This window comes from Arvicola amphibius, chromosome 3 (assembly GCF_903992535.2).
Source record: "Arvicola amphibius chromosome 3, mArvAmp1.2, whole genome shotgun sequence".
NCBI classification, from domain to species: domain Eukaryota; kingdom Metazoa; phylum Chordata; class Mammalia; order Rodentia; family Cricetidae; genus Arvicola; species Arvicola amphibius.
The window spans coordinates 49,615,203-49,642,280 of NC_052049.1; the positions used below are offsets into that span (position 1 = coordinate 49,615,203).

General features: G+C 44.0%; 1 protein-coding gene across 1 annotated transcript in view; it reads left to right on the forward strand.

Annotated features, from left to right (window-relative positions):
- Positions 1-4,057: 4,057 nt before the first annotated feature.
- Positions 4,058-27,078, forward strand: part of Arhgef28 (Rho guanine nucleotide exchange factor 28) — a 114,775-nt gene continuing 91,754 nt past the window's right edge. The window contains exons 1-3 of the mRNA XM_038322967.1: positions 4,058-4,148; positions 22,094-22,215; positions 25,556-25,836. Of these exons, the coding sequence (XP_038178895.1) occupies positions 4,064-4,148; positions 22,094-22,215; positions 25,556-25,836 (488 nt within the window). The 5' untranslated portion in view covers positions 4,058-4,063. The remainder of the gene's footprint in view (positions 4,149-22,093; positions 22,216-25,555; positions 25,837-27,078) is intronic.

Below are 27,078 nucleotides of genomic sequence, written 5' to 3' on the forward strand. Positions count from 1 at the left end.
AAAAGATTTAGTTTTATCAAGGTCAAGAGGGAAGTGGCCTATTGTCTGTATGAAGAAAGTGGAGGGGTATTTTCTGCATGGGTCCCCCAGAAAGCAACAACTTGAAGGCAGCGGTGTCTGTCTTGAATGATAAGAACCTGGTGGAGCTGCTTTGCTCAGTGAAATTTTTGGTAATTAAAGAAGGCACTGGGAGGTGAAGGTGTAGCCCATGAGGTCACTTGCACACTACGGTCATGACTGTGTCTTGAATCTTTACAAAGGGACTGGAGACTGTATCATTAAATTCTCCCAACTGCAGTTTTGATCAGCCAATCAGACAAAGCAAAAAAAATGTATCTTTTGAATATGAATGAGATGTAAATAACTTCTTGGATTAATTTAAATGCAATTAAATTGACAAACTGGAGAGAGAAAGAGAGAGGGAATGGTGCCCTCAATCACAGCAGGAAACAATAAGGACAAATGAAACACATTTAAGGAGTCTTTGGAAGGCAAGCAACTGAGCTGACCTAAAAATAAAACAGGCTGTGCAAGTAATATTTTCTACTTCACTTTCCGTGCTACCGCAGGGCTGGTGAGTGGAGCTCATTCCATTTCTTCAACAACTATGGACAGACGAAGGCAAATGAGGGCTCTGGAAAGTCTCTGGATGGCACAGCTGTTTCCTCATGTATTGCTGGCTTTTTATTGTCAGAAAATTTCCATAAAGTCATTGATCTGTACTTTGTCAACAAGGATTGTACCTCTAGGAGAACAGGTTAAGACACACCTACTTGTCACCTCAACCTGTAGAAACGCTGTGCCGGTTCCTTCATGCCTCCCTCTGTCTTTTTAAACTCTTCTGACCCATTAGTCTAAATGGTAGTCAAGGGAGGAACGTCTGTCCAGTAACTTCTTTGAAAAGATTTGTTTTTAATTGTGTGTGCACGTGCGAGTGCATGCTCATGTGAGGGCAGGTACCCTCAGAGACAGGAGGAGGATATTGGGTCCTGTGGAGCTGGCCACATGGCAGTTGTGAGATGCCTAGTGTGGGTGCTGGGAAATGAACTTAAATCCTCTGTAAGCGCAGCAAATACTCTAAATGGCTGAGCCGTCTCTCTAGCCCCTCCTGTAGATTCTGGACTTATACTTACCCATCTCCCAGTTCAGTGGCTCTAAAATGACTCTGAAGCTGAGGATCAGCTAGGATGGCGCTTCTTCTTAGTACAGATTCCTGCACCACTGTAGGACTAGGAATCCAGTTGTTTGCGTTGTAATGGACACTCTGCCTCTTGTCTGCCTCACCTGTGCTAATGATGCCTCTGAGGGAATCCTGGCCTGCACTGCTGCCTGTGCTGTTGAAGCCCATGTGTCATTGCATTCTGGCCACCCTAAGCAAAACAAATTAGGGGCCCTGCTTGAATGGCATGCTTGTTGCGTTTGCCATTTTACCAAAAACATAGCTCCTCTTTTGCATATTACCAGGACAACATAGTAAGTATAGCATCCCCATGCCTGGGATCTCCTTCCAGACCCTTGACACATCACTGAACGAGCATAGCAATGTCCCGATGGTATTTCAGGCTGTGTGAGTGCAGATCCCCTTTGCCTAGAGATGACATAGAAGAAGCTTGTGGCCACACAATGTCCCAATGTTATCTGAAGCCTTAGGGAACCAGAAATTTTCTTCACTGCAAGATGATGTTCCTTCTACAAATGCAGATACTTTTATTACACAAGTATCAATATATTTTAAACAATTTTAAGAATCCTGTGACTTATCAAAATATATAGTTGTAGTCAGTAGATGCTACAGTTATTACAGCTGTTGTGTAAGGTTTTTTTACCCTCAGGTTGTGACCAACTTGTATGACTCATTCATTCAACAATTGTTTACAGTGCCCCAGGCATGCTCCTTGGCTCTGTACATGAGACTGCATCTCATGTACCCCCGACTAGCCTGAAATTTGTTATGCAACTGACTTCTGATCTTCTTGCCTCTGCCTTTTAAGTGTTGGGATTCCAGGCCTGCACCATCACGGCCAGGTGTGCAGTGCTGGGGACCAAGCCCAGGACTTCATGCATGTTAGGCAAACACTCTATCAACCGAGCTACATCTTAAGCTCCCAGCTGCTCTTGTCTATTTTGTTTACTTTTTTAAAAAAATTAATGTTTTTAATGGAAGAATTACATCACTTTCCCTTCCTCCCTCCTACCCCTCCCAGCTACTCTCCATCAAATAATATCCCCCTCAAGTTGATAGCCTCTTCTTATTGGATTATATTTGGTGCACAGATGCACACATGGGATTTTTAAATTTTTATTTAGGAGGGGGACCCATACCTCAGGACACACGTGTGAAATCAGAAGATGTCTCTTTCCATCATGTGGGTCCCAGGGATCGAACTAGGGGTGTTAGGCTTGAATCCATCTTCCTGACCCCACTGTCTGTTGTTTTTTTTCTTATTAAGGATCATATTGATTAAAACTCTCTTACTTGATGTTAAAGGCTGGGAATAATTTATTCTTACAGTTGTACCCATCTGTTCAAGAAAAATGTATACTTTATTCTTCTTTAAAAGGCTACAACATAGAAAACTACTCAATTTTCCTTTAGGTTAAATCCCCGCAGCTATATTCTAGCTTTGTTTTGTCAGAGTTTCCTAAAGATCTAGAAAGCCATGTGAAAGCACAGTAGTAGTTTACATAATCCGGATGCGGACTTGAATTTACACCCCGTAGCCCCTCCCACTTTTTATCTTGGCCTGTGCCCCTCGCTCACACCTCCCTAATCAGAGAGGATTAGGTACCCACAGCGCACGCTGGGAAGCTGTTTCTTCCACAGCACAGCGCTGGTGCCAAGGCTGGAGAGGGAGTTGAAGAGATGAATGCTAATGAAGACACACGCTGTCATGTTCCAAGCCTGCAGGATCAAATGGCTCCTCGTGTTGTTTCCTTTAGTTTCGCTGCGCATCCCAAGGCTTCATAAAACAGAGCAAAACCTAGGACTTCTTGGTGTTCCTCCTGCGTGGAGTGCTTTAGAGACTCCTGCAGGAGAGTCCTCTTATAGACCTTGGCTGCTCAACTTGATCTTATTTGGGTTCCCTATCTCTGTGTGTCTATAGGAGTAGAAAAAAAAATCAGTGAGTGGCAGCCGTGATTTATGGGGAGGCAATGTGGGCTTCCACTGAATGCTGATCACTGGGAAGTGTTTAGGGGGAACTGCAGGAACTTTTGGTTTGTGGCAAATGAGTCATTAGCATAGTGAGATGGACTGAAAGTTTAGTACTGAGCTACAGAGTCACCCAAAACCTTATGACTGACTGCTAAACTTGGTAACAGTCCAGGGAAGGAGCAAACAAACAACCAAGTTGTCCTAAACAGTAGTGAGTGACTTTGGATGGGTGTGATGAGGTGAGCACCATTGCGTATGAAGTTGAAAGCATCTGACCAATTTAGGACCAAAAGGACCAGGAGACCAGACTATTAAATAAAATATCAGTTATACCCTTCAACCTGTCTAAGTTGCTGATGGTGTAGATGCTCAGTTTCTCTGGAGGGGTGGACCCTGGAGCAGACTGGCTTGTGTTTGCTGTGGATCAACTCTCCGCACACAATTGCTACGCAGCACAACACAGCTTTCCCTAAGAAATGATTTCCTAGCTCTCAGCAAAACAGGCGCCTGTCTTGGGAAGCTTTTCTTGAATCACGGGCAGCGGTTCTTTCTCATCCCGAGCCCTTCCTTCTTCATTTCCATATCTAGCCACAAGAAGAGGGGAGTTAATGATTCATTTGCTCCCTGATGACCTTTTGAATAACTGGACTGCCATGTATCAGCCAGACTCCAGGTCCCCCGCTCTCCCCCTCCGGCTTCTCTGGTTTGGCTTTAATATTTACAGCCTCCTTGTTGGTCTACATGCCTGAACGCCCGAAGGAAGCAAAACATTTATTGCCTCTCCCTCCCTGAGTTTGGAGCTGTTTCACCCAGCCCCATTCCCGCCTTTGACATCACGGGGAGGCTCCTGGCTGGGCACGGTCTGCCTGCTCTCCTCTGCCTCAGCTGGTCCTTTTACCCAAACAAACAATGGATTCTGACTCCGACTCACCGTTCAACTACTCCTGGCCTTCCTTCCCCAAGATGAAGATTCGGCGCAGGGCATCCAAGAAAGGTAGATAGATCATGGTGCCTTTTGTTTGCCCAGAGCCAAACCCCAGCACCTCCCGCTCTTACCTCTCTGCGTGCATTTCCCTGCCTGCCTGCCTGCCTGCTTGCGAGTGTAGTTCGTGTTTTTACACGTCTTGCTGTACAAACACTTTGTGTGTGGACTCCCAGGGCATACTTATTTCCTCCTTCTGTTCCTTCTACTTTAAAAACTACCAGAGTGTCACTATCCATACTTAAAAAAAAAAATGCAGGGGTCGGGGAGGTGGCTGGGGGTCACTGCAAGGTAAATGTTTTGGATTCATTTAATCAGAGTTACCTTGGAGTTACCTTGACAATAGAGTCCTGTTGATTTAAACATGTCTAGACTTCGTAAAGTTTAAAGAGAACGAGCGCTTGCTACTTACTTTATGCTTCTAATTTTTTTTAACGTTTTGAAATCTTAAGGAACATTTGTTCATTAAAAATCCTATCTAAAGATTTTGTAGTTGTTACAAGGAAAGGATTTAGAAATAGTGATTTCAACAAGAAAGTCTCCAGAGAACCCGGAGACCAATCTGTTTGCCTTGAGTCAGAACAAGTAAGCAAGGTCACCCAGAAGGAAGGAGGGCCTGGAATCCCTGGTGGTGCATGGTGGAAGGGACTTGCCTGGTTTATTTCCTCTTCTTGGGCCTTCACTGTAGTGTGGGCTTAGCAACCAAGGGGAAAGTTCTCCGGGAAGTACTGAGAGAAGAGAGACTCTCCCTTCCTGGGCTAGGCGGCAGAGGTGGTCCTTGTTGCCTTCTGTGACTTAGAAAAGCCAGAGAAGTAGTGGGCTGCCCTTCCCATTCCTTGTCTTGTGTACAGACTTGAGTGGTCTTGCCTTTAACCCCAGGGGGAAAGAACATGAAAGATGGCTGGCTAAGGGGCATTTCTCCTTACGTTTCTGTCTTCTGGAGCTTGCCAACTCTGTACAGCAGTGATGTACTTGAAGTACTTTGTGTTCGCACAGGGGACAGACTCCTGCCATAACTCATGTACCTGGTTAGCTTCAAGGATTTTCTTCTGACCTTCCAGGATAAGATAAAGGTGTTGTTTGTTTGTTTGCCTTTTAGCTGGGATTAATGCAATTTTAGGAATAAGATGAGTTGGACAGGAGGGGAAGCAGGAAGCCTTAGCCCCAACACCTTTTTCAGGCTGCTCCATGGCCGTCCTTTAAAGGCAACCGTCAGACACCTTAATACTTAGTGTTTAATATATTATTTGGTTATCCTGTCTTAAAACCAATTTCTTCTTTATTTTGTACCCAAGGAAAGGGTTCTTTTATTTTACAAGGTTTTATTGAGTTTATAGATATAAGGAAGGGATTTTAAAATGTGAGTGGCAAAGCCCATTCCCTTTAAAAGGTGCAGTTCATTTATTAAAGGGCATAGGGTATTGTCAGACATGTTTCTGGGAGAAGGCACACTCAGGGCAGCAGCCACCAGCATGTAAAAGTGAGCTCATACATAGATAGAAGGCAGAGTAAAACTTTAACAAAGGGGAAATCTGGGCAAAGAGTCCGGTAATCTTTGTGTTTCTCCTACTTTTCAAGGTCTTTTGTGATCTGCAATTATTATCAAACTATAAAGTTTTACCAAGTATGACTTATGTCCAAGAGGAGAGATACTTGGAGGCTCCAAACACTGAGGGTGCAATTTTTAGTTGTGGGATACTGGGGAGTGTAGCAAGAGCAGGTTACACTAATTTTATGTTTCTGTTGTCCAGACAATCAAGTGGGTGCCCATACTTTGGCGGCTGGGACTCCAGGTAGAGAACAACCTGGGAGGGGAGGGATTAGGACTGGAAGCCAGGGAGAGCCTCGAGAGGCCGGTGGAAGAGTGGTAGGAACACATGAATCACATTCTCCCTTTAAACCCAAATTTGGAGTACTGCCAGGCTGAGCCAGAACAGAAAATCATAGCAGAGCTATGTATAAATTAAACCTGGTTCAAGTGAAAGCAAGTACCCGGGTAGGAAAATGATTAACTCTTTGCCCCCAGCAAGCAAAGGACAAGTGAGAATGAAGTCTGTAGGGTGGCACGGGGGATTTTTAGACTGCATAGCGCATGTCCCTCCTTGTTTAAGTTACTGTGACCTAGTTGTGAAGAAAGTGATTGGTCCTGATGTAATATCAGCTGGACAGAATCCCAGACCCATAAGCTCTTAGAGAGCTACAAGGGTTATAGAGATGAGCCAGGCCAGCCACCTTACCTCCGTGTGCAGGAGGTAGAGCTCAGAGAGGCTCGCTCAGCAAAGAAATGATCGAATACTCCAGCAAACGTCTCTGGAGTGGCAGATGCTTAACAGGACAGGTCAGCACTGGGCAGGTCTTCCAGAGACCAAGAGCACCAGTTCCTCCCTTCCCCCATTTAGTAGCAAAACAGCAGCAGCAGCAGCAGCAGCAGCAATAACAACAACAACATAAGAAATCTGACTTTGACAAGGTCTCACTATAGAGTCCTGGCTGGTTTGAATTTGCCATGTAGAGCAGACTGGCCTTGAACTCGGAGATCTGCCAGTCTCTGCTTCCCAAGCACTGGGATTAAAGGAGTGTGCCACCCCTCCTGGTCCAATAATTCTGCTTTTCTAACTCAGCAGCCAGTTTGTGAAGAACAACGCTTTCTTGCCTTTGAAAGGGTGATACCATTGTTAGTGCCTCTTCACCAGTAAGACTTTCTCTTCATTCTCTCTACCGGTCCTTGTGTGTGTGTGTGTGTTTATGTATGTACTGAGGCTAAATGTCAACCTCCGACATTGTTCCTTAAGAGCTGTCCCCCTTTTCTGAGACAAGGTTCTTCCCTGGGACCTGGGGCTTATGATGAAGTTAGGCCAGCTGTCAAGAAGGCCCCAGGGAGCCACCTGTCACTTCCCCAATACTGGGCAGAGGTTACAAGCCTCTGCCACCACACTTGTTTTTTCTCCTTGGGGACAGAACTCGGCTGATCATGTTCTATGGAAAGCAGTGGACCTGCTGAGCCATCTCCCTGGCTCCTCTCTCTTTCCTTCCAATCATCAGCAAAGTTATTCTCCCTGTAGGTTCAGCTGCCTTGGAAGTCTTGAAGGAGGATCTTAGGGCTTTGAATTTATGGTCTGTTAAGCAAATGTCTCTTGTATTCAATTCATTAAGGTATACTCTCTTCTAGTCTCTACTATTGGCTCCCTGTCTTAACCCTCTTTGCTTGTATTTCTTTCCCCCAGAGGCATCCACACTCCCAGCTTACTTAGTGAGTGATGTGAAGTTTCAGCAGGGGTTTGTAAACAAGAAAACCCACCAAACAGTATTTTAACTCAGAACTTGCTTTTCCTCATGCCGTCAGAGAAGGAGACTATGTCACCATTCTTTGGAAATTACGTGTGCCTCTGGGAGGGGCTCATGGAAGCAGTTAAAGCCAAGTTGGCCAACATGAGACCTGGGGAGGCCATTCTCAGAAGCTGTCCTTCGTCAGCTCATGGGCAGCCCCAGGACAAGTTGCTTTTGAAGCCAGTGGTTACTAATTGGAGTCGGTCAGAACCCATGACCGTTCTGCTTCAAGGGCTCTAGGAATGCCTGGATTTTTGTTTTGTTGGTTTCAGTAGGCAAATCAACTAAGAAATATAATATTTGTTAATCAAAGATTAATCATAAAAAACCCCCACAAAGATCAGACTTCACATAGATTTCCCATCATTATCATTCAATCTTGGAAGGGCATACCTTGACGTAAGTCATCAGATCCCTGGGAATGTCGACACAGGCTCTCCTTCATATGTTTTGTCCACTCTGCAGCATCTCTCAGTCTCTCCTCCCCCAGGTCATAGCATGTCCCTCTTCGGGGAGGCTGAATGTGAAGAGGTGCCATTTTTCTTTTCATGTGGGCAAAGGTTCCAGAGTTCCAAAGGAGCCAGTACAAACTAGAAAGTTTGACAAGCCTGAGAAGCTTGGGTAATCCTAGAATTGTGCAGTTACGACCAGTCTAAACAGCAGTGTGCAGTGCTTTACCAAGTGTTACTGAACTACAGTGGATGCTTGCCATAGGGAATACATGATTCTTACAATAAGGAGATATCTGTGTTTTCTCAGTGAGGAGCGTGAGGCTTAGAGAGGGCTGCCATTTGGGTGTGACTTGTGTTAGCTAAGGGTGCGTATATTGGCAGTTCGATCCCTGGATAGTGTTGGTAAGATGTTGAGACTTAGATGAAGTAAGACCCAGAGGAGGTCGTTAGGTCACAAAAGGCCCTTCCCTTGGAAGGGATTACGGCAGTTCTTTTGGGACCCTGGTTAGTTCTCGAGAAGATTGTTATGAAACAGCCGGCCCTTGTGTGTCTTCAGGAGGCCTGGCTTACATGGGATGTCTCCCTTGATAGCCTCGTGCTGAGATGCTGGTGTCTCTGTTCCACCCATTTCCTTTCCTTGTCTCTGTGCTTCCTAGAATAGCTTCGGAATCAGCTTTGAAACACTGTTGTCTATGGTTGTCACAAAGTGTCTGAAGTTAGGTAACTTATAAATTAAAAGGGTCTGTTTAGCTCACAGTTTGGGATGTTTAAAGTTGAAACAGCATAGCATTGATGCTTATGAGGGCTCCTTCGCTATGTCACGTAACAAGGCCACACCTACTTCAGCAAGGCCAGGCCTCTTAATGCTACACCCTCAGCATTCATATATGAGTCTAGGGGGACCATTCTTATTCAGACCACCACAGGGTGAGCATGCTAGGAAATCCACGGTCTTCTAGATGGAGAGAGAGACGGACAGAATGGTGAAGTGTGCCCGGAGTGAGATGACAGTGTTCTGCTTTCCCTTCTGTGCTGGGGTCTGGCTGTGTTACTCAGTCTGGTCTTGAACTCTGGGGTTCAAATGATCCTCCTGTTCCAGCCTCCCCAGTAGTATGACTACAAACGTGCAACACCATGCTTGGTTTGCTTTCTTCTGGACATGACCTCATTTAGTATTTGAAGAACGGGTATTTGATCTGAAAAGTAACTCTTGATTTGCATTTAGAAGTATGATGACATTTCCGAAGTTTAGTGATAATTGTTAAAGGCAAATTACTTTAGCTTCATGAGCTTGTTCATTCCCTTCTTCCTTTTCATGGAATAGATTGTGTGTGTGTGTGTGTGTGTGTGTGTGTGTTTGGGTATAATCTAGAAATTTACAAGGAAATTAATAGGTCACTTCAAAAAGCCGTATGACAAATCTTAGGGACTAGAGAGAGGACTCAGTGGTTAAGACTGCTCTTCCAGAGGACCCAGGTTGAATTCCAGGTTCAATTAGCACCCACATGGCATCTAACAGCTGTCTGTAACACCAAGATCTGACACACTCACACAGACATACATGCAGACAAACACCAATGCACACACAAAAAATAAATAAATTATTTTTTTAAAAAAAGTCTTCCCCTTAAGGTGACATAACTCGCTAAGGTATCTTTGCTGTCAGTGAGCTGTGTTTCACAGAGAGTAGTTTCAATGCCGGACTGCCCAGAAGTGCCTCTCTGCCGTAAAGGACAGGGGCTACATTGCAAACCTGTGGCAGACAATACCGATAACATAGCTTCATCCTTCCCTTAATTAAACAAATGCTTAGCCAAATTTTTGAAAGTGATCCCTCCTCCCATCTCTGTAGGAGGAAGGAAATAGTATTACAATTTATTGTCTCCGTATTTGAGGAACTTCTCCCCAAATCCCACAGGAGAGACTGGTACAACTTACTGTTGAATCTCACAGTGAAGAGGGATATCCTGGCTGGGAATGTAGTTTGGTGTGGGGGCGCTCACCTAGTGTATGTAAGGCATATGCTTGTTCAGTCCCCAGCCCTGAACAAAAACAACACAAAAATTGAAAAGCCGTAGGAAGGCAGGGTGGAAGACGTCGCCAAGGGGATGGCACTTGGCAGCCTGTGGTGAACTGATGGGTTTGCACAGGCAGTGTGGCCCCTCCAAACAGATGCCGAGTCAGACATGCACAGAGCAGAACAAAGTGATGGAGAAGAGCCCGGTTGTGTGCACTGCTGATTCACGAGGATACGGAAATATTGTGCAACACTGGGCGTTTCGCTGGCCTCCGTGCCTATCTGTGTCTGTGTGCTTGGCACCTTCCCTTTCCAGCACTCACGTGAGTGTAAGTATGCCATCCGAGGTATGCTGACTGGGGCTCTCACCAATTGAGACCAATCCCAGTGATAAGCCCATGGTGGGCACATCACCCAGACGGAGCCAGTCAGAATCCTTCCTTTGGATGAAATGCTTTTCTTCTTGGGTGGCATCTCTGAAGAAGTTGGCGATGAAGCCATTCGCTATAGAAAGCTTAGTCTGTAGTCAGAAGGAATGCAAAGAGACACAAATAAATCATAAGGTTCTGTGAGGCTCCAGGCCTGTGCACTAGTCTCTGTGCCCCCCCTCCCCTCCGTAGCTGCCCACTTCCCTACTTAAGCTCTGAGTATTAAATCCCTTCAATTCTGCAAGTTAACCTCATGGTCTCCTTCATTCCTTTTTATTTTGAGAAGTTTAGGTGAATGTCTCTTGTCACAAACTGGAAACCTCTGATGTTCCCATCAAGATGCAGCTCATAGACCCTTTCTCAGGTCTCTCTTGTCTCTCTTCAGAGGTCAGCATTCTATCTCATGCAGCATTCTGCTTGTTATGTGTTCTTCTCATGGCCCCTCTCTTTCTCTGTCACAGCTGGCATTTCACATCTCTACCCTGAGTTCCTGGAAGGTGGGGTTGTCCTATGCATCCCACATCTCCAGTGTTGGAATGCAGGCAGTGAATATTGATTTACTTACTATATATTTTTTGTCTACAGTCAGTCTTATTTCCACATAGTATACTGCATAGATATTGGGATAGGAGAGTGGGGGAGAGTATATTTTCTTAGATTTCTCCTGCCGACTCTTTACCCCTTCCTTGTTAGTATTTAATATGGTTTCCTGGTGAGACTGGAGGGCAGTTGGTGGTAGGGGGAGCCTGGTTCTTGAATCTGTGCAGTTTCTGGATCTTTCTGGCTCTTACTGAACTGACCTAGCCTCTTCTCAGAAATATGACTTCTTGAGTTTGGCACCTGTGACCAAGGTCTATTGCTGAGGTCATCCCCTGCTGTCAGCAGGGCTTGGTGACTCTCCTCCTGGACTTCTAGTGATTTGGCTTTCCCTTGGCTCTCATATGACAGAGCTTGGGGTCTCTGTCCTTGGATGCTATCCCAGATGCTCTCTCCAGAAACATCTACCATACGTCTTCTTTTACACGGTAGTGGCTATGATAGGCAGTCATATATCCTCAATACACCCCTGATTGCTTCTCTCTGGGGTGTTTGGGATCTCAGATGGCCTTCCTGGCATATAGACAACTGGAAGCAACCTGGGGAAGCCAAGACTGGCCCTGCTGGGTGATTTTTGTGTGCGTGAACCTCATTTCCTCAGGATTCAGATGATCTGAATTTAAAAAAAACAAAACAAAACAAAACAAAACAAAAAAAAAACCCCACCCATTCTTAGAATGGAAACCTATCTCACACTTCTTCCCCAGGGAGAGAAAGCACTTACTTGTGCCTTTAATCTTCATTATCCTCACAGTAGAGAGCCCTGATCATGGACAAATCCCATATCCAGCTCTCTTTCATCTTTACCTGCCCAGAGTTTCCCCCATAATGGAGTACGATTTAGGAATTCAGCAGTGTTTCTCAGCCAGAAGAAACCTGGAATGATCTGAGGACTTGCCAGGCATCACTTAGCTTTATTATTCATTCACCCACTCATTCATTCATTCACTCACTCATTCATTCAAAATGCTCTTGTTGAAGACCCTTAAGAAATAAGTGACTTTATTATAGTTCCAAGAATAGTTCTCTGTTCTGCTAATGTAGCACCTTGCCTTTGGTAGAACTCAATAGATTCTGATGACTTTTAGGGGGTGAAAGCTTATTACTCTGGAGGCAGGTCCTAGGGTGTCGAACAAAATCATGTCTGTGTGCTAGTGTCTGTCCATAGGAAGGATATGAATTATTCATTGAGTTCCCATGATGATGACATCTGGGGACATCTTCCTTAGCCACTTGTTAATATTTTTAGAATTACTTGAAGTGGTTTTGAAAAGAACAACAGCGCCGGGCGGTGGTGGCGCACGCCTTTAATCCCAGCACTCGGGAGGCAGAGGCAGGCGGATCTCTGTGAGTTCGAGGCCAGCCTGGTCTACAAGAGCTAGTTCCAGGACAGGCTCTAGAAACTACAGGGAAACCCTGTCTCGAAAAAAAAAAAAAAAAAAAAAAAAAAGAAAAGAAAGAAAGAAAGAAAAGAACAACAGCAACAAAGGAAAACACTTTATATTTCTGAGGCTGTCAGTTCTGTCTTGGGTCTCATGCCATGGGTTAGTTTCCTTTGCAGCTGGCCAGTGTTGCCTTTATGCTCACTTACTTCAGGCCTCAGAAGATTTAACCAAGAAAAAAAGGCGTTGTTGACTGAATCTAATCACACCAAAGTCCACACACCAACACAATATCTACTTGAGTGCCCGGTGGGAACGAGAGCAGAAACAAATTATTTACACACTTGAGAGTCTGTTCAAATGTAAACATGTGTGTTGGAAGGCCACTTTGTGCTGCTAGAATTAGGAAAGATTTCGGGGAAATGGTTGCTCTCAAAAGATTGCTCTTTCTCCCTGCCTCTCACTTTCCTTGTTGCCTCTTGGGTGTGATGGAGGCGGGGTGGAGGACTAGTTTCTCATTCAGTAATTAGGACTGTTAAGTCTTACAAACAGCAGAAAGGACTTGGCTAAAGATCTGATGTAATGGAACCAAAATAACTGGGTATGGACAAAAGGTTGTTTGACCCTCTGAGAAAGGCCCTTCACCTCAGGAGTCTACTGGCTTCTGTGTTTGGCTCTCACTCTTGGTAGAGGGACTAGGCAGTGAGGCAAGATTCCAGGAGGTAAAGCAAGTTCTGAGGACATTGGACACTTTGGTATGATGGTCAGAGGTTTCTTGGTTTCTCTATTAGCCTTCTCTCAGTGCAGACTGAGGTCTACAAGTAACCTAGCTTCCATCCAACCCACAGGAAATTCCTGGGCTGGAGATCTTTCTGGAATCTGGATAATTTTCTGTGTAGCCACAGGTCCAGCTCAGAAGAGCTTGAGGTGAGATCTTCCATGCCAAGACTAATGCCAGCAAAGTCCCGAGAGAGCCTTGAAGAGGAATGGCTAAGGAGAAGAGCAATAGTTCTCTGGGCATGGTCGCTCTCAGTGTGAGGGCACTGTATACTTTCTTCTGGATCACATAGAAATCAGCTCAAGGGCCTTCTGTGCATTCTAGAACTTCACAAAGGCCGCTTAAATTGGGAAACAGAGACAAGGAGAGGGTTAGTTCTTGGTCGTCGCTGGGTTTGTGCCACAGTAGTTCAGTCCCTCACACACCTGGACAGGGTTACCACTGCCCCTCTCCTTTGGTCTGACTCTTACTCCACCCACTTTTATCTGGTAGTTTTGGGGTGGAACCCAGGGCTTTGTACACTGTGGCTGAGCTATGCCCCTGGCCCACCTCACATTTCGAGACATGAATGTGTGAGAGGTTTTTGAGGAAAAGGGAGAATAAACAGACATAGTAGGGAGATGGGAGAGGGTGAGAGCGGTCAATATGTATTATATGTATGTTTGAAATTTGACAAGAAATATGTACTTTGTCAAGTACAAATCTAAACAATAGAAATACAATAACTAGAAAAAAATATATTAATACGCATATGGTTATGGAGAATACAGATGACAGGTGGTTACAAATAGCCCTGTGTACTCGTAGGGAAAACACTTCCAAATAATATGCTCATGCATATATTACCTGATACGGGTGACTTACTGATAAACTGCTGTTTTGCATGAAAAGACACATTGCAAAAGAAATGAGCTTTCTCCCACTCTTGTTTTTTTATGTAAGGATGTTGTTCTTGAAAAATCTAGCAATTGTAGATCATAAAGATTTAAAAGTAAAAACATAATATATTTCATGCCATGTAGCTATCTGTTGGCATCTTGGTTTTCCTCTCCAGCTCTTTCCCCTGGGTATTTTGAATGCTGTGCTGCTAAAACAAAATGAAATTTTACATCTGCTGTTTGATGGATGTTTTCTCAGCTAGGCCCACGCTGTCATATCCTGGCAGCAAGTTACCAGGAGAAATTACACACGGGGGACCCAGGAAGTAGGCAAACACACCCAGGGATAAGTCCCACTGTAACATATTAATGAGACTTCTTAATGGGAAAATACAAGACATTGTTCAAATACCATTTTCTTTAAAATTTTTAAGTGTACATTCTATGTAAGTTGTCTTAATAGTAATCTATTTGTTACAAACTGATGGAAATTTCTAATTTTCCTACTTGTATATTGCAGCACTGTAAAAATAAAATCGTGCTTACTTTGTCTCGGATGTATGCCATATTGTATAGTCAGAGGGATTAATTTGTGAAGAGAAAAATTAAATGATATGATTTCTTGGTAGTTCATTCTTCTACAAATAATAAAGATGATTATAGATAATTCATCTAGACTTTTACACATGTGCACATTCTATCCCTCCCTCCCTCCTTCCCTCCCTCCCCCCTTCTCTCTCTCTCTCTCTCTCTCTCTCTCTCTCTCACACACACACACACACACACACACACACACACACACTGAAGGGGTAGTTCAGAATTGTCTGCCAGACTAGATTGAAGCTGTGTCTGCATTTCTAAAATAATTTCCATGGAATATTTGAGCATATATCAGTTTTATGGCTGCAATAGCAAATTTTTTTTTTGGAAAACAAGAAAGTCATGCTACTTCTAAACCATCTTTCTTTCTTTCCCCAAGGCCAGGTGTTTATTATGCATTCATTGCATCTATAGAATCTCCATTATGAAAATGCTCACCAATATTAGGAATATTAGTTTCACATTAATCTTTAAATTGATTAGTCTCTGCTAGAGTATTGCCCAGAGTCAAACATTATTTCCTTTGTTTCCAAACAGAGCATCCAGTGACCTCAGAGATATAGTAAAGTGCTTAGAGCCTAGCAGGGTGGTTGCCAGTTATCTGTTATGTGATCTTGGGGACCTCGAATGACACCTTGGTTTCCTTGCCTGTGTTATTTGGGGATCAGATAATTGAACAGCATCACAGATATCTGGTTCGTAAAGGGGACAATGCATGCAGTTGTCATAGCTGTGCAGTGCCATGCGGACCGGCTGTGCCAAAGATGATGCTTTTGTTATATTTCACATTTTATTCCTTCTTGACCAGTGCCTTTCCCCATCCCTCCCCCTGTTCCTTCATTTATAAATTCGCATGATATCCCCTTATTTCTTTAGAAGAGAGCAAGTACCTGTACTCTACTCTGTTAGTTTTTAAGGCAGAATCCCACAGTGTAGCCCAAACAGCTTACACTCACAATCCTCCTGCCTCAGCCTCCTGAGTCCTGGGATTACAACCTTGTGCCACCGTCACCAGATCCTGATGTTTTGATTGAGGGGATTAAATAGTACTATTCTCAGGCTGTTGATATCCGGGACAAAGGAAGTCGGGGTCTATATTGTTTCATTTGCACTGTTTATTGGTCAGACCCAACCAGGAAGTTACCTCTGCCTGGAGAAGTGAAATGAAAGTTTCTTCTCTGAGGTGTGGCGGATGCTTGGGAAGGAGAGTCTGCTGGCCCTGCTGAGACTTGGCAGGTGACAGTAATGAGTGCCTTGAGGATGTTTGCAAAGGTCAGAGAAGCAGAGAGGCCTGGGCTGGGCCCAGTGGGTCATACAACTCACTCTTGGTGAATGTTGAGAAAAGAGTTGGAAGGAGAGGGAGAGAGAAGGAAGTCTGGAGAAGAACTAGAAACACTGGGACAAAGCCAAGGAAGCTTCCAGAAGCCCAGAAGACGTTCAGTGCCCTTCCCCACCCCACAAGAGGATTCTCTTCATTGTTCCTGGTACAAGTTTATTCCTTCTTTCTTTCTTTCTCTCTTTCTTTCTTTCTTTCTTTCTTTCTTTCTTTCTTTCTTTCTTTCTCTCTTTCTTTTCTTTTTTGTTTGTTTGTTTGTTTGTTTGCCAAGACAAGGTTTCTCTGTGTAGCCCTGGCTGCCCTGGAACTTGCTTTGTCAACTAGACAGACCTTGAACTCACAGAGATCCACCTGCCTCTGCCTCCCAAGTGCTGGGATTAATGGCGTGCGCCACCACCGCCCCCGGCACAAATTTCTTCTCTTGAGGTGAAATTATTCCTTATTTCCACAGTTACTGATTGCATATTGCATATGGCCCGGCCTGCTTCTTGGCGCTGGGGACAAAGAGAATACAACGTTCAAAGTCACTCTTCTTCCAGGACTTAGGTTCTTGGAAGAAAATGGATGCATGGAGGAAGCAGATAAAACTGGTGGAAGAGATGATGAAGCAGATTGTGAGTGGCTGGGAAAAAGCCACACTGGGTCCAATGGATAAGACAGAAGCTGTCCTAGGAGGGCCACTGCTGCCATAGACAGTATTGGTCACTGTTTCATAGGCTGCCTCCCACGGAATCCTGCAACCAGGCTTACCTAGTGTGCCTGGCTAGTTAGTCTCAATAAATCTTCCTGTGTTCATATAGTTCTATGTTTTTGTTATTTTGTCTCTTCCCCCCTTCCCGGAGCTGAGGATTGAACCCAGGGTCATGCTAGGCAAGTGCTCTATCACTGAGCTAAACCCTCAACCCCCAGTTCTATGTTTAAGACAAAGCACACTGCAGGAAGAGGAAAAGAAAGGAAGAAGGGAGGGAGGGAGGGAGGGAGGGAGGGAGGAAGGAAGGAAGGAAGGAAGGAAGGAAGGAAGGAAGGAAGGAAGGAAGGGAATGAATGAGACTAACTTGCCTAGCTGTGGTCAAGAAACTTTGGGAGTGCAAAGCCCTACCTAGCTTTTGTGGCGGGAGCTTGACAGGGCTGGCGAGAGCAAGCCAGGCAGCAGCTTTGGAGGAAGCTGGCCACAGGTTTGTTTATGTCTGGGTGTGTTTCTCTTACATAACTAGGCAAATCGGCTACACTTTCCTTTAGCTACCAGGCCTGGCCTTCCAGAAGGCAAGCTGGCTTTCATCAGAAGTCAGCTTGTAGACATCCAGGCTGTTCTATGTTGGTAACTACTCCCTGTCAGATTTGTAGCATCTCTGAGAGAAGTGAGGCCCTTCAGCCTCCTCCTCCCTCCCTTCTTGGTGCCAAAGGGCCCTCTTCCCATGACAAAAATGTCTCCCTTGTTATCTCCTGCCACTAGAGCATCTGGTATAGCTAGGAAGTACTGATGGGAATCTGTGGTTTAGGAGCCCCAGTGGAGCTACCCAGTAGCGAGGATAATAACTGAAGGAGGACCAGGGATCCCCTGAGCAGTTGTTGATCCTGTAGGATCCTCAGGAAGAAGCTGGCCCCCATCCACTCTGTCTTGTCATAGCTTCTCATTCCTGAGCCGCCCCCGCTGTTCTGGGAACGCAGCATCTCTGACTGATTCTGCTTAGCAGTTATAATCCCTCGGATTTAGAAATGTTCGCTCTTGAGTCATGGGAGAGAAATCCTATTGGAAGTGAGATAAAAGCAGAATTTTCCATGGTTTTTATGCAGCACATGCAATGTTTGATGTGTTCCAGTTTGCCTTGGGTTTGGTGGTTGTCTTGTTTGCTTTTATGAGACTGAGTCTCGTGTAGCCCAGGCTGGCCTTAAATGTGTTGTCTAGCCAAGGGTGAATGTGAACTTCTGATCTTCTTGGCTCTACCTCCTAAGTGCTGGGATTATAGGAGTGTGCCGCCACAACAGATTTGGGTTGTTTTTAAACATGTGACGTTATAGTCACATGAAATTGTTTGCTTGTTGTTTGTTTTATTTATTGTGCGTGTCCATGGAATGTGTAAGTCAGAGAACAACTTTGTGGAGTTGTTTTTTTCCTGCTTCACATGGGTCCTGGGGGTGGGGACTCACCAGGCTTGTCCTTTTACCCCCTGAACCACTTGACAGACCCAAAGTATTCTTTAAAATCACCACTACACATAAATATTAAAGCCCAGCTCTGGGGTCTGGAGAGACTCTGTCAGAGTGGGTCATCCTTGGGGTGACAGAGCAATGACAAGGTCTGGGAGGTGGCTCGCTTCGTACTGGGTCACACCGGGTCACTCCCACACTGAGCCACTCACACCTAGCTACATAGTCAGGTAGGTTTCGAGCGTCTCCTCTCTGTGACATATGAGTGGCAGCAGCATTTCCAGGGCAGGAGGTTTATTTGGATCAGAGTTTTGTGGGAGCTAAGGTGTGGCGGAGAGGCTCAGTGGATGTGGATGGGAGCTTGTAGCTGTGACTTCTCTCATGGGGACAGCCTTGACTGTCTGTCAGTCTGTCAGCTGGGCCCCACAGCCTTCTAGAACAGTATCTCAAGGTGGGGACCAAGTGTTCAAGCATATGAGCTTGTAGGGGCCATTTCACAGTTCACCTGTAGCAATTTTGTATTGCTTTTGCAAGTTGCTCTGTGTATTGCTCTGTGTGTGTGTGTGTGTGTGCGCGTGTCGTGTTCGTGTGCATGTGTGCACATGTGTTCCTGCCATTGTGGAAGCCAGAGTACAACCTCGGTGTCCTTCCTCGAGTGCTAGCCACCTTGGCTTTTACTTGAGAGAGATTTCTGATTCGCATGGGACTCACTAAGTAGTTTGGTTGGCTGCCTAGCAAGCTCTCGGGATGTGTCCACTTCCCCAGCACCAGGATTACATGCATGCATCACCATGCACAGCTTCTTTTTTTTTTTTTTTTTTTTTTTAATCTCCTACCCCACCTGGGTTCTGATACTAGTGCTTTGGGTGGCAAGTGGTTTAGTGACTGAGCTTCCTCAGGCTTTCGCGTCTTTCGGTCTGCCCGTCGTTAAGAAGAGACTTTTAGTGGGACACATCACATCATTAGTGCTTCTTTGGGATTCTGGAATCTCCGTGTGTTTAACAGAGAAGACAGGCAGGCTCCCAGCTTGAGTAGATAGCTATACTTGGAATTTACTGTATTGCTTCACTTCTATAGCCTTTTAGCTTGTCCATTCCTTTCTATTTATGTCAGGGGAGACTGGCTTTCTGTTTATACTGGAGATAAGGTATTTCTTAAAACAATATCATTTAAAAGAAAAAAGTGTACGAACCTGATGGAAATACTAAAAAATGTTGTGCTGCTGTAGAAAAATGGGAAATTAAGAGAGGAATGGCAACAGTTTGAGATGTTTTGGTCCATTATCACTTGTCGCTATGGTTGTAGAGACTCACAGTCTCTTCTCCGTGAATCTGGGATCGGCTCTATTTGGGGATTTTTTTTTTTTTTTTTTTTTTGGCGTGGGGCTTGCACTTTGTAAGTTGTGACTCTTGTAGGAGCCCCTGGGGCACCACAGTCATCTAGACTAGTAGTGTCTCTGTGGCAAATGTCTGAATGTTGACCTAAGTGGGGGAAATAAAGACTTTACCTGAGTTTGAGTTAGATTTGGCCACTAAATATATTTGTGAAGCAAATGTATAAAGAAAAAAAAAAGATTTTCAGAGCTTTGACTATTTTAAATTACTGCTAAGGGATCATTCTTAATCCTGCCTTTGTAACTCAATCAAATAATTTTCTAAGCCCTAATCAAATTAGTAATTCAGAAAACAAATTAGACTCTAAGTCTCCAAACTCAGCCATCTTGTAGTTTATTTTGTGACATGGGCACAGTCTCCTGACATGACTCGGAGGGCACAGGTTTATAATGGACGAAGTCCATCCTACCTGTGTGCTGGAAAACAGCCGTAGTTTCTGGTCCTGCTCATTGCTGGAGCAAGTGGTCGGCATTCTGAACACAGTGTTCTTGGTTATTAAGAACAAGGCTCTCGGGGACTGGAGACAGGCCTGTTAAAAGCGCTTGCTATTTCAGAGGGTCAGAGTTTGGTTCTAGCTTCCTACCCTGGAGGGTAACCACCACCTGTGACTCCAGGGGATCTAATGTCTTTCTCAGACCTCCTCGGGCCTCCACAGGCACTTATATGTGTGCGTGAATACATGCACACAGAAAAAAAATCAGACTGTTGGTGACAGAGCAACACCTTCATCTAAGCCCCTCAATTTGGGGTGAGCTTTCACTAGATTCTATATCTTTCCAATTAAATCTATTCATTGCTTGTTGTCTTCTTGGGTCAATCCAGTTATGAATGAAATCTTAATAGGGCAGTCCCCTGGAAAAGAGGTGAATGGCCTCTAAATGTGAAGGCATAAATGCCAGGTGTTTCATGTCTGTATAAGCAAAGCACTGTAAACAGCCCGGCTGGATTAATCACATGCCCCGAGGCCATGTTGTATTATTTGTGACCGCTTTCAAACATTCTCCAGAGTGACAAATGAGCCCTGGAAGTGTGTTGCTGCCTCATTGGTAGATAACTCATGGAGCCTCTTCTGTGTAATGAGAATGAATGTATTATAGCCATTGATCATAAAGGTCGTACTTGTGAAGTGCCTGTAGGCTTTGTGTGGATCACATTGCTAGCTAGTTAAATACGTTAATGAAATAATCAGTTATGGTTACAAGAAAATACTTTCTTCTATTTTGTATATTTTCTTAAGAAACTAAATAAAACTCAGTTTTGGTATTCTGGGAAAGTAGGTCTAGATTTGTGATCTGAAGCCAGGGCCATTTGGTTTGTTCCATTCATATGTCATTATATCTTTTACATCCTCCAGAACTTTCTGTGGGAAAATAGAATTTTAAAATATAGACCATCAACCCAGTAGTCATGAGTAATAATTCACAATCTGATTTTACCTATGACAGAGCTAAGCCAGGCAGTGGGATACAAGCCAATTCTAATGGCCTTGGGACAGTACTGTCTCCTTGCTTTGTTTTTAAGACAGGGTCTTATTATGTATCCCTGGCTGGCCTAAAACTTGCTATGTAGACCAGGCTGGTCACAAATTCACAGAGACCCGCCTTTGTCTGCTGCCCTGCTGGGTGTGAAGGTGTGTGTCACCACACCCAATCCATTTTCTCTCCATTTTATATCCATTCAAGAAAACTTGCTAGGTAGCACTGTGTGTGGAGATATACCATAAATCTACCCTGTTAAAGTCACTTACAGATACAATACAATGGCTCATTTTATTATCCTTGTACTTCATACTGATCATAATTAAAGATCTTAATAATGACAGCAAACATTAATACCAGCCACATATCATGTTAATGGAGCACTTACTGTCAGTGCTGTGGGCGGCCAGGCTCGTTTCTCTGACATAGACACACAAAGTCAAGAGTAGCGCTGCTCTGTCTTTACAGATGGGAGGACTCCACAGAGGTGTCTGGAGATTGAGTAAACAGACCGGGCACAGGGAGCCAGGCCTCTGGCTTGCACAGGCTTTATTGCCTTCAACTCTGCACTCGCTGCAAACACAGAAGCATCTCAACTGTCCAGGACCCCATTCTGAGCAGCTTTTGCTATCTGAAAGCAAAGCTGAGACCACAGAAGAGACCACGGAAGCAAAAAGCCATTTCAAAATTTAAAATGAAGGAAAGAGCCCCCTGTGACGGCTTGTGGATGATCCAGAGCCACCACTGCTGGGCTCCGTGCTGTCTTTGGATCGTTAGTGACTCAGTCTAACCCCGTCACATACTTGAGAAGCGTGCCGCTAACAATTCTTCCATTTTATTAGTAAAGGAGATGGAGTGGAGGTTAATGTGAGAGAATTTAAAGGTCTCCCATGAAGGGGAAATCTATGCTTGCAGTGGGCTAATATTTATCTGTCTAGATAGAACCATTCTAGTTTTAGATAACAGAAAAGATCTAGGTATAGAAAAGACAGTCCTTGCACTGTAGCTCTTAACATATGAAGATAGAAATACCATGTTAAAATGCATTTTTGTTGTTGTTTTGTTTTGTTGACTAAAAAGGCTTGGTTGTAAGAGAAATTGCTCATACTTGGTCATTTCCTAATCCTGTTCATTTCTTCCAGATCACTCCTTTGATGGCTTCAAAAAGTCCAAGCATGCCCCAACGTCCCTTGCTGCGGGCCAGCTCTCTGACATGCTGAATGGGGGCGATGAAGTCTATGCTAACTGCATGGTGATTGATCAGGTAAGGCATGCTGAAGTGACCAGGGGTATAGGAACCACTTCCCAGAGAGAGAGAGAGAGAGAGAGAGAGAGAGAGAGAGAGAGAGAGAGAGAGAGAGAGAGAGAGAGAGAGCTAGCTTAAGCTCCACCCCTAAGCTTTGACTAGGATTCTTCCTTGGTGCACAAAATACCTTACTCCACGAAGAAGCACTGGAAGGGAAGGGTCTTGAGTATAGCCAGGAGGAATGAGAAAGCTCTTGGAGCAACCACACAGCGAATGGCAGTGAGTGGCCAGTATCATTCATAGAGCTTTTCAATAAGTGCTGTGTCTGTGTATGTGGCAAAGTATGTGCTTAAATTTAGCAGGCAGAAATGAGTAGCTAGACACCTGATCCTAGCCCATCTGATGTGATTGTCTTTCATCCTTGTAACATGCGAGCGGGTGTGTATTGAGATTGTAGAACTTTGATGTGTTGAGAGTACAAGGTCTACTCATGGGGAAGCTGGACCGTTTAGAATATCTCCACTCCTCGCCCAATTTAGAGACTTGTGGGCTTGAGCTCAGAGCAGAGCTTAGATGCATCAGCTCTACTCAGCTTTGGTTTGGTTCTTCAACTCAGTCACCTTGATGCTTTTCGGTATTTGCAAATTTAAATATTCTTATAAATGTGAATGTTTTTTTTCACATCCTAATTTGGCGAAATTTTATGGAATTTTCTTGGATAATTTTGATAATATGAGATTCCTGCTACTTTGAAAAGTAATCTCCTTATAGACATACCATACACACATGTACACATACACACTTGCACATATACATACACATTCACACGTGCACACACACACTAAATACACATTAAGGTATTTTCCCATTTTCTTGCCTAGTAGATCTTTGCTTTGACCTGTAGTTGAGTATTCTGCTCCTCTGCTTTAGTGTCATGAAGCAGGGTTGCAATAAATGCATACTATAAATTGCAGAGGGCTGGGGTGGATCCCAAAATGATGGAGAAACCAATAAATCAGAGTACAGTGTGAGTCCTTCAGGTTCAGGATGATCAGCCTGTGTGTCTTATAAGCGGGTATTTACATGTCAGGTTTATATTATATTTGTGATGACGTATAAGATTTATTTTCTAGCCCTTTGGGGGATAGCTGACAAGGTACTATGTGCTGAAGTCTACAGGGTGATGTGTTGAGATGCATGTGGCTTGAAGCATGAATGATGCTTCTATGATGTGGGAGCAGAGACAGTTCCTAAGGAGCGCGGTTGGATTTCCCCCGATATACCCAGAACGGTGCTTCTGGATTGTATGGTGGTTGTGCTTTGAATTTTTTTTGAAGAATCTCTGTTGTTTTCAGTGATGAGTGTGCTAATTTACATCTTCTGTCAGCAGCTTGCTGGGGCTTCCTTCTCTAGCTCCTTGCTCCTTCTCTTCTGCTGCCTTCCGGTGACAGAAAGCTGTACCACGACAGACACTTTGCTGTGGGTTTGGTTTGCACTGGTGTTAGCAGACATCTTTTCATGTGCACAGTGCCCATTTCTTTGGGAAAATGTCTGTTTAAGCCCTTTGCTCATTTAAAAATGAACTGTTATCACTGAGTGTGTGAGTGTGTGTGTGTGAGTGTGTGTGTGTGAATGTGTGTGTGAGTGTGTGTGTGTGAGTGTGTGTGTGTGAGTGTGTGTGAGTGTGTGTGTGTGTGTGTGTGTGTGTGTGTGTATAAACCACAGTGTGAGTGAGGAGGGTCAGAGGACACCAGTTCTTTCTCCCTGCCAACATAGGCTGTCTTTGTGTTTCTCTGTGTCTTTTCGAAATTCTTTCAGCAGTGTTTTATAGTTTTCAGCATACAGGTATTTCTTGTCTTAATGAGATTTTTTTTACATTATCTCCATAATTTCAGTGGACTTTTCGAGTCTTTATTCCATCTTGTTGTAAGCTTCACTAGACAGATTATTGATCCTTCTTTTTTTTCCCCAACTATTGTGAATGTTTCAACTTTATATAGGGAAATTGTTATTATAATATTCAAAAAATGCACTGAAATTGAAAAAATCCTCAAAGATGAACTTAGGTTATAGTTTTCATTTATGACTACTTTAGGTCAGAGAAAAGCTGCTTTAATAAAATGAAACAAACAAGAAAAAGAGAACGCAGACAGCCCAATTCAGTAATCATAGTAAAGGATTGCTGAATTTGTACAGTTAAGACAAACTTGGCTAGCTTGACTGGCTGGCCAGCAAGCCACAGGCAACCTTCATCTCTTTCCTCCTGCTGTTGGGGTCACAGATACACACCACCATGCCTGGCTTTTCTATGGGGGCCCCAGCACTTTACCAACTGAGGGATTCCCATAGCCCTTCCTGTTACTCGTAGCATCCCATTGGCTGCCTGGAGCATTTGTATTGGTTTTTGTCATAGTATATTATTAAGATGATGATTGATGATCTCAGACCCTAACAACCCCACTCACTCTGCCTTTTCCTCCCCCTTTATCCCTTCACTCTTTGGCCCTAGGAATGGAATCCAGGGCTTTGCATTTGCTAGGCTGCTCTCACCATGGAACTCCTCCTGCAGCTTCCAGTCCCCTCTACAGGGGTGTGGCTGTCTTCCTTTTCACTGCCTGTTCCTGAGAAATGATGCCTTTGGGCAGCCAGCCCTAATTCACAAGCACATGTAAGCCCGTGTCTCAGAGCAAGGGTTCCATCAGCCAGAGCTCTCTTCCATGTGCGCAGCAGGGACTTCTGTCTACGGCAGGTTTCAGGTTTCCCTCTGACTTCCTGCTCTTTCTCCACGGTTTCTTCCCAGGCCTTTCCTACTCTCTGATGAGTGCTCTGCTATGAATACAGTGTTGCTTGTTGGCTTTCATGCTTATTTTATTTGCAGGTAATTTGAGGTTTGTGCATTAAAAAAAATCTTCTGGTTATACAATGTGCTTTATGTAGTTTGATTCATTAGTGATGTTTATTAGGGAACCTCAGACTTCTGTACCCACTGGGACGATTCTTATGAACCGTGTTTTGAATAAAGCTCGTACTCTTTGGTGTTTTCTCAGGTGTTTAAAAACATATGCCCCTCATTTTGAGGTAGTGGTTCATAAAGTGTTAAAAGAAAAGCTAGGTTCTGCTTAGGTCACAGGCTTGGAGGCATTTTTTATTTTTTTGAGAATTATGGGAAAGTGAGAGGATCATGGGATAGACCACACGAACACAAACATATCGGAATTCTCTGGTTACCTAAAGCACAAATTAGAAGAAAAAGATAAATGTGGTGGAGATTTTTTTAAACTCTTGGGGGGTTTGTTGATTTTAATCAAACCACTCTTTCCTTCTTTCATTTGGCACAATGCTTTCTTCCAATGTCCAGGTTGGTGATTTGGACATCAACTATATCAACATAGAGGGACTCTCGGCCCATACGAGCCCCGAGTCCATGAGGTCCACTCTGGGGCCTCAGGCTTGCAGACACATCCCTCCTCCTGACTCCAGTCCCTGTGGGCATCCACTCGGTGAGGACAGTGAGGGGCCAGAGAGCACTGTAGCTCTGCAGCCCTGCTTGTCACCGGCCAGCTCTTGCACTTCTCAGTTGAACCTTCCTTTTGGTCTTCATGAGTTTGAGAAGGAGCAGGGTCATCTCAAGAAAAGAAGGTAAGATGTTTCTCTCTGGAGGAAAATTGCAGGGAACGGGGAAAAGGTTTCTTTTTAAAGATTGTCCTCATTGCTATTTCTCTATATCAAAATGCTATCCCCCTTTTATTTCCTGTATATCTTCATTTGAAAGGAAGGCAGTTAAGAAAGCCAACAAAAATGAAGGAAAGGAAAACCACAATTCTGAGTATTAGTAAATTGGTAGAAGTTGATAAGTCTGACATTGCCAAGATTGTGACATGACCTCAATGGCGGCTGAGGGAAGAGCATTGTGTAACAAGTTTGGAAAAATGATTGCATTGTCTTGTCACTACTATTGACCAGTAGACCAACACGTCAGAAATTGTAGCAGAAGGACATAACTCAGCTGGAGCTAGACGTGTAGCTATGCCTCGTCTTAAACTGTATAAATGGAATGCTGTACAGGTCAAGAAAATGAATTAAATACAAGTGTGTATATATGATGTGCATCTCAAAGGCATGAAGTTGAAAAAGAGGAAGCTACAAACAGATTTAATTTTCAAAGAATGCAAAATAAGACAAACTATTTCATATGCGCATAAGCTATAAAGAAGAAGAAGAGAATGGGGAGGAAAAAAATCCCTAATTTCAAGACGGTTGCGGGAAAGCGGAAGGAGAGTGAGCTAGAGCGGGCTAGAAGGACTTTGCCTGGACTTGTCTTTCAAGCTGGGTGGGCTCATAAAGGCTCTATTTTTTTCTGGTACACATGAAATACCATTTTTAAAAAGTACGATTGTACATGTCGTGGTGACATATATTTGTGTGTGTTCATGCTGTGTCCATTTTCTTTAGGAAATAAGCCAGTTTCCACTTTCCTTATGGGTTAATCTACTTTTCTCTCATGTCCTAACTCTATGATTCTGTGTTCAGTTTCACAGGTGAAGTTAGAGATCAGTGAACTTAGCATATACACATGTGTATGTAAATGTTTATCTATAAATGAACATGCATGTAGACAAACAGATACTCAGAAGAGCTATAGTTGACCAAGCAGAGACGAGGGGGGAACCAGTGTCAGTGGACACCATCCACTGGGTATATTTCTATATGGACCTACAGACTGAGTTTCTTTAAGTGCCAGGTATTGATACTGAAGGCTATTTTGGCCATAAGTCCTAAAATCCTCACTCCGGGTTTGTGTTTTATCTTATGGTTTTGTAGATGCTGGAGAGAGGTTTTTTTTTTTTTTTTTCATTGCATTGTAGGGCCTTTGGGGCTTTG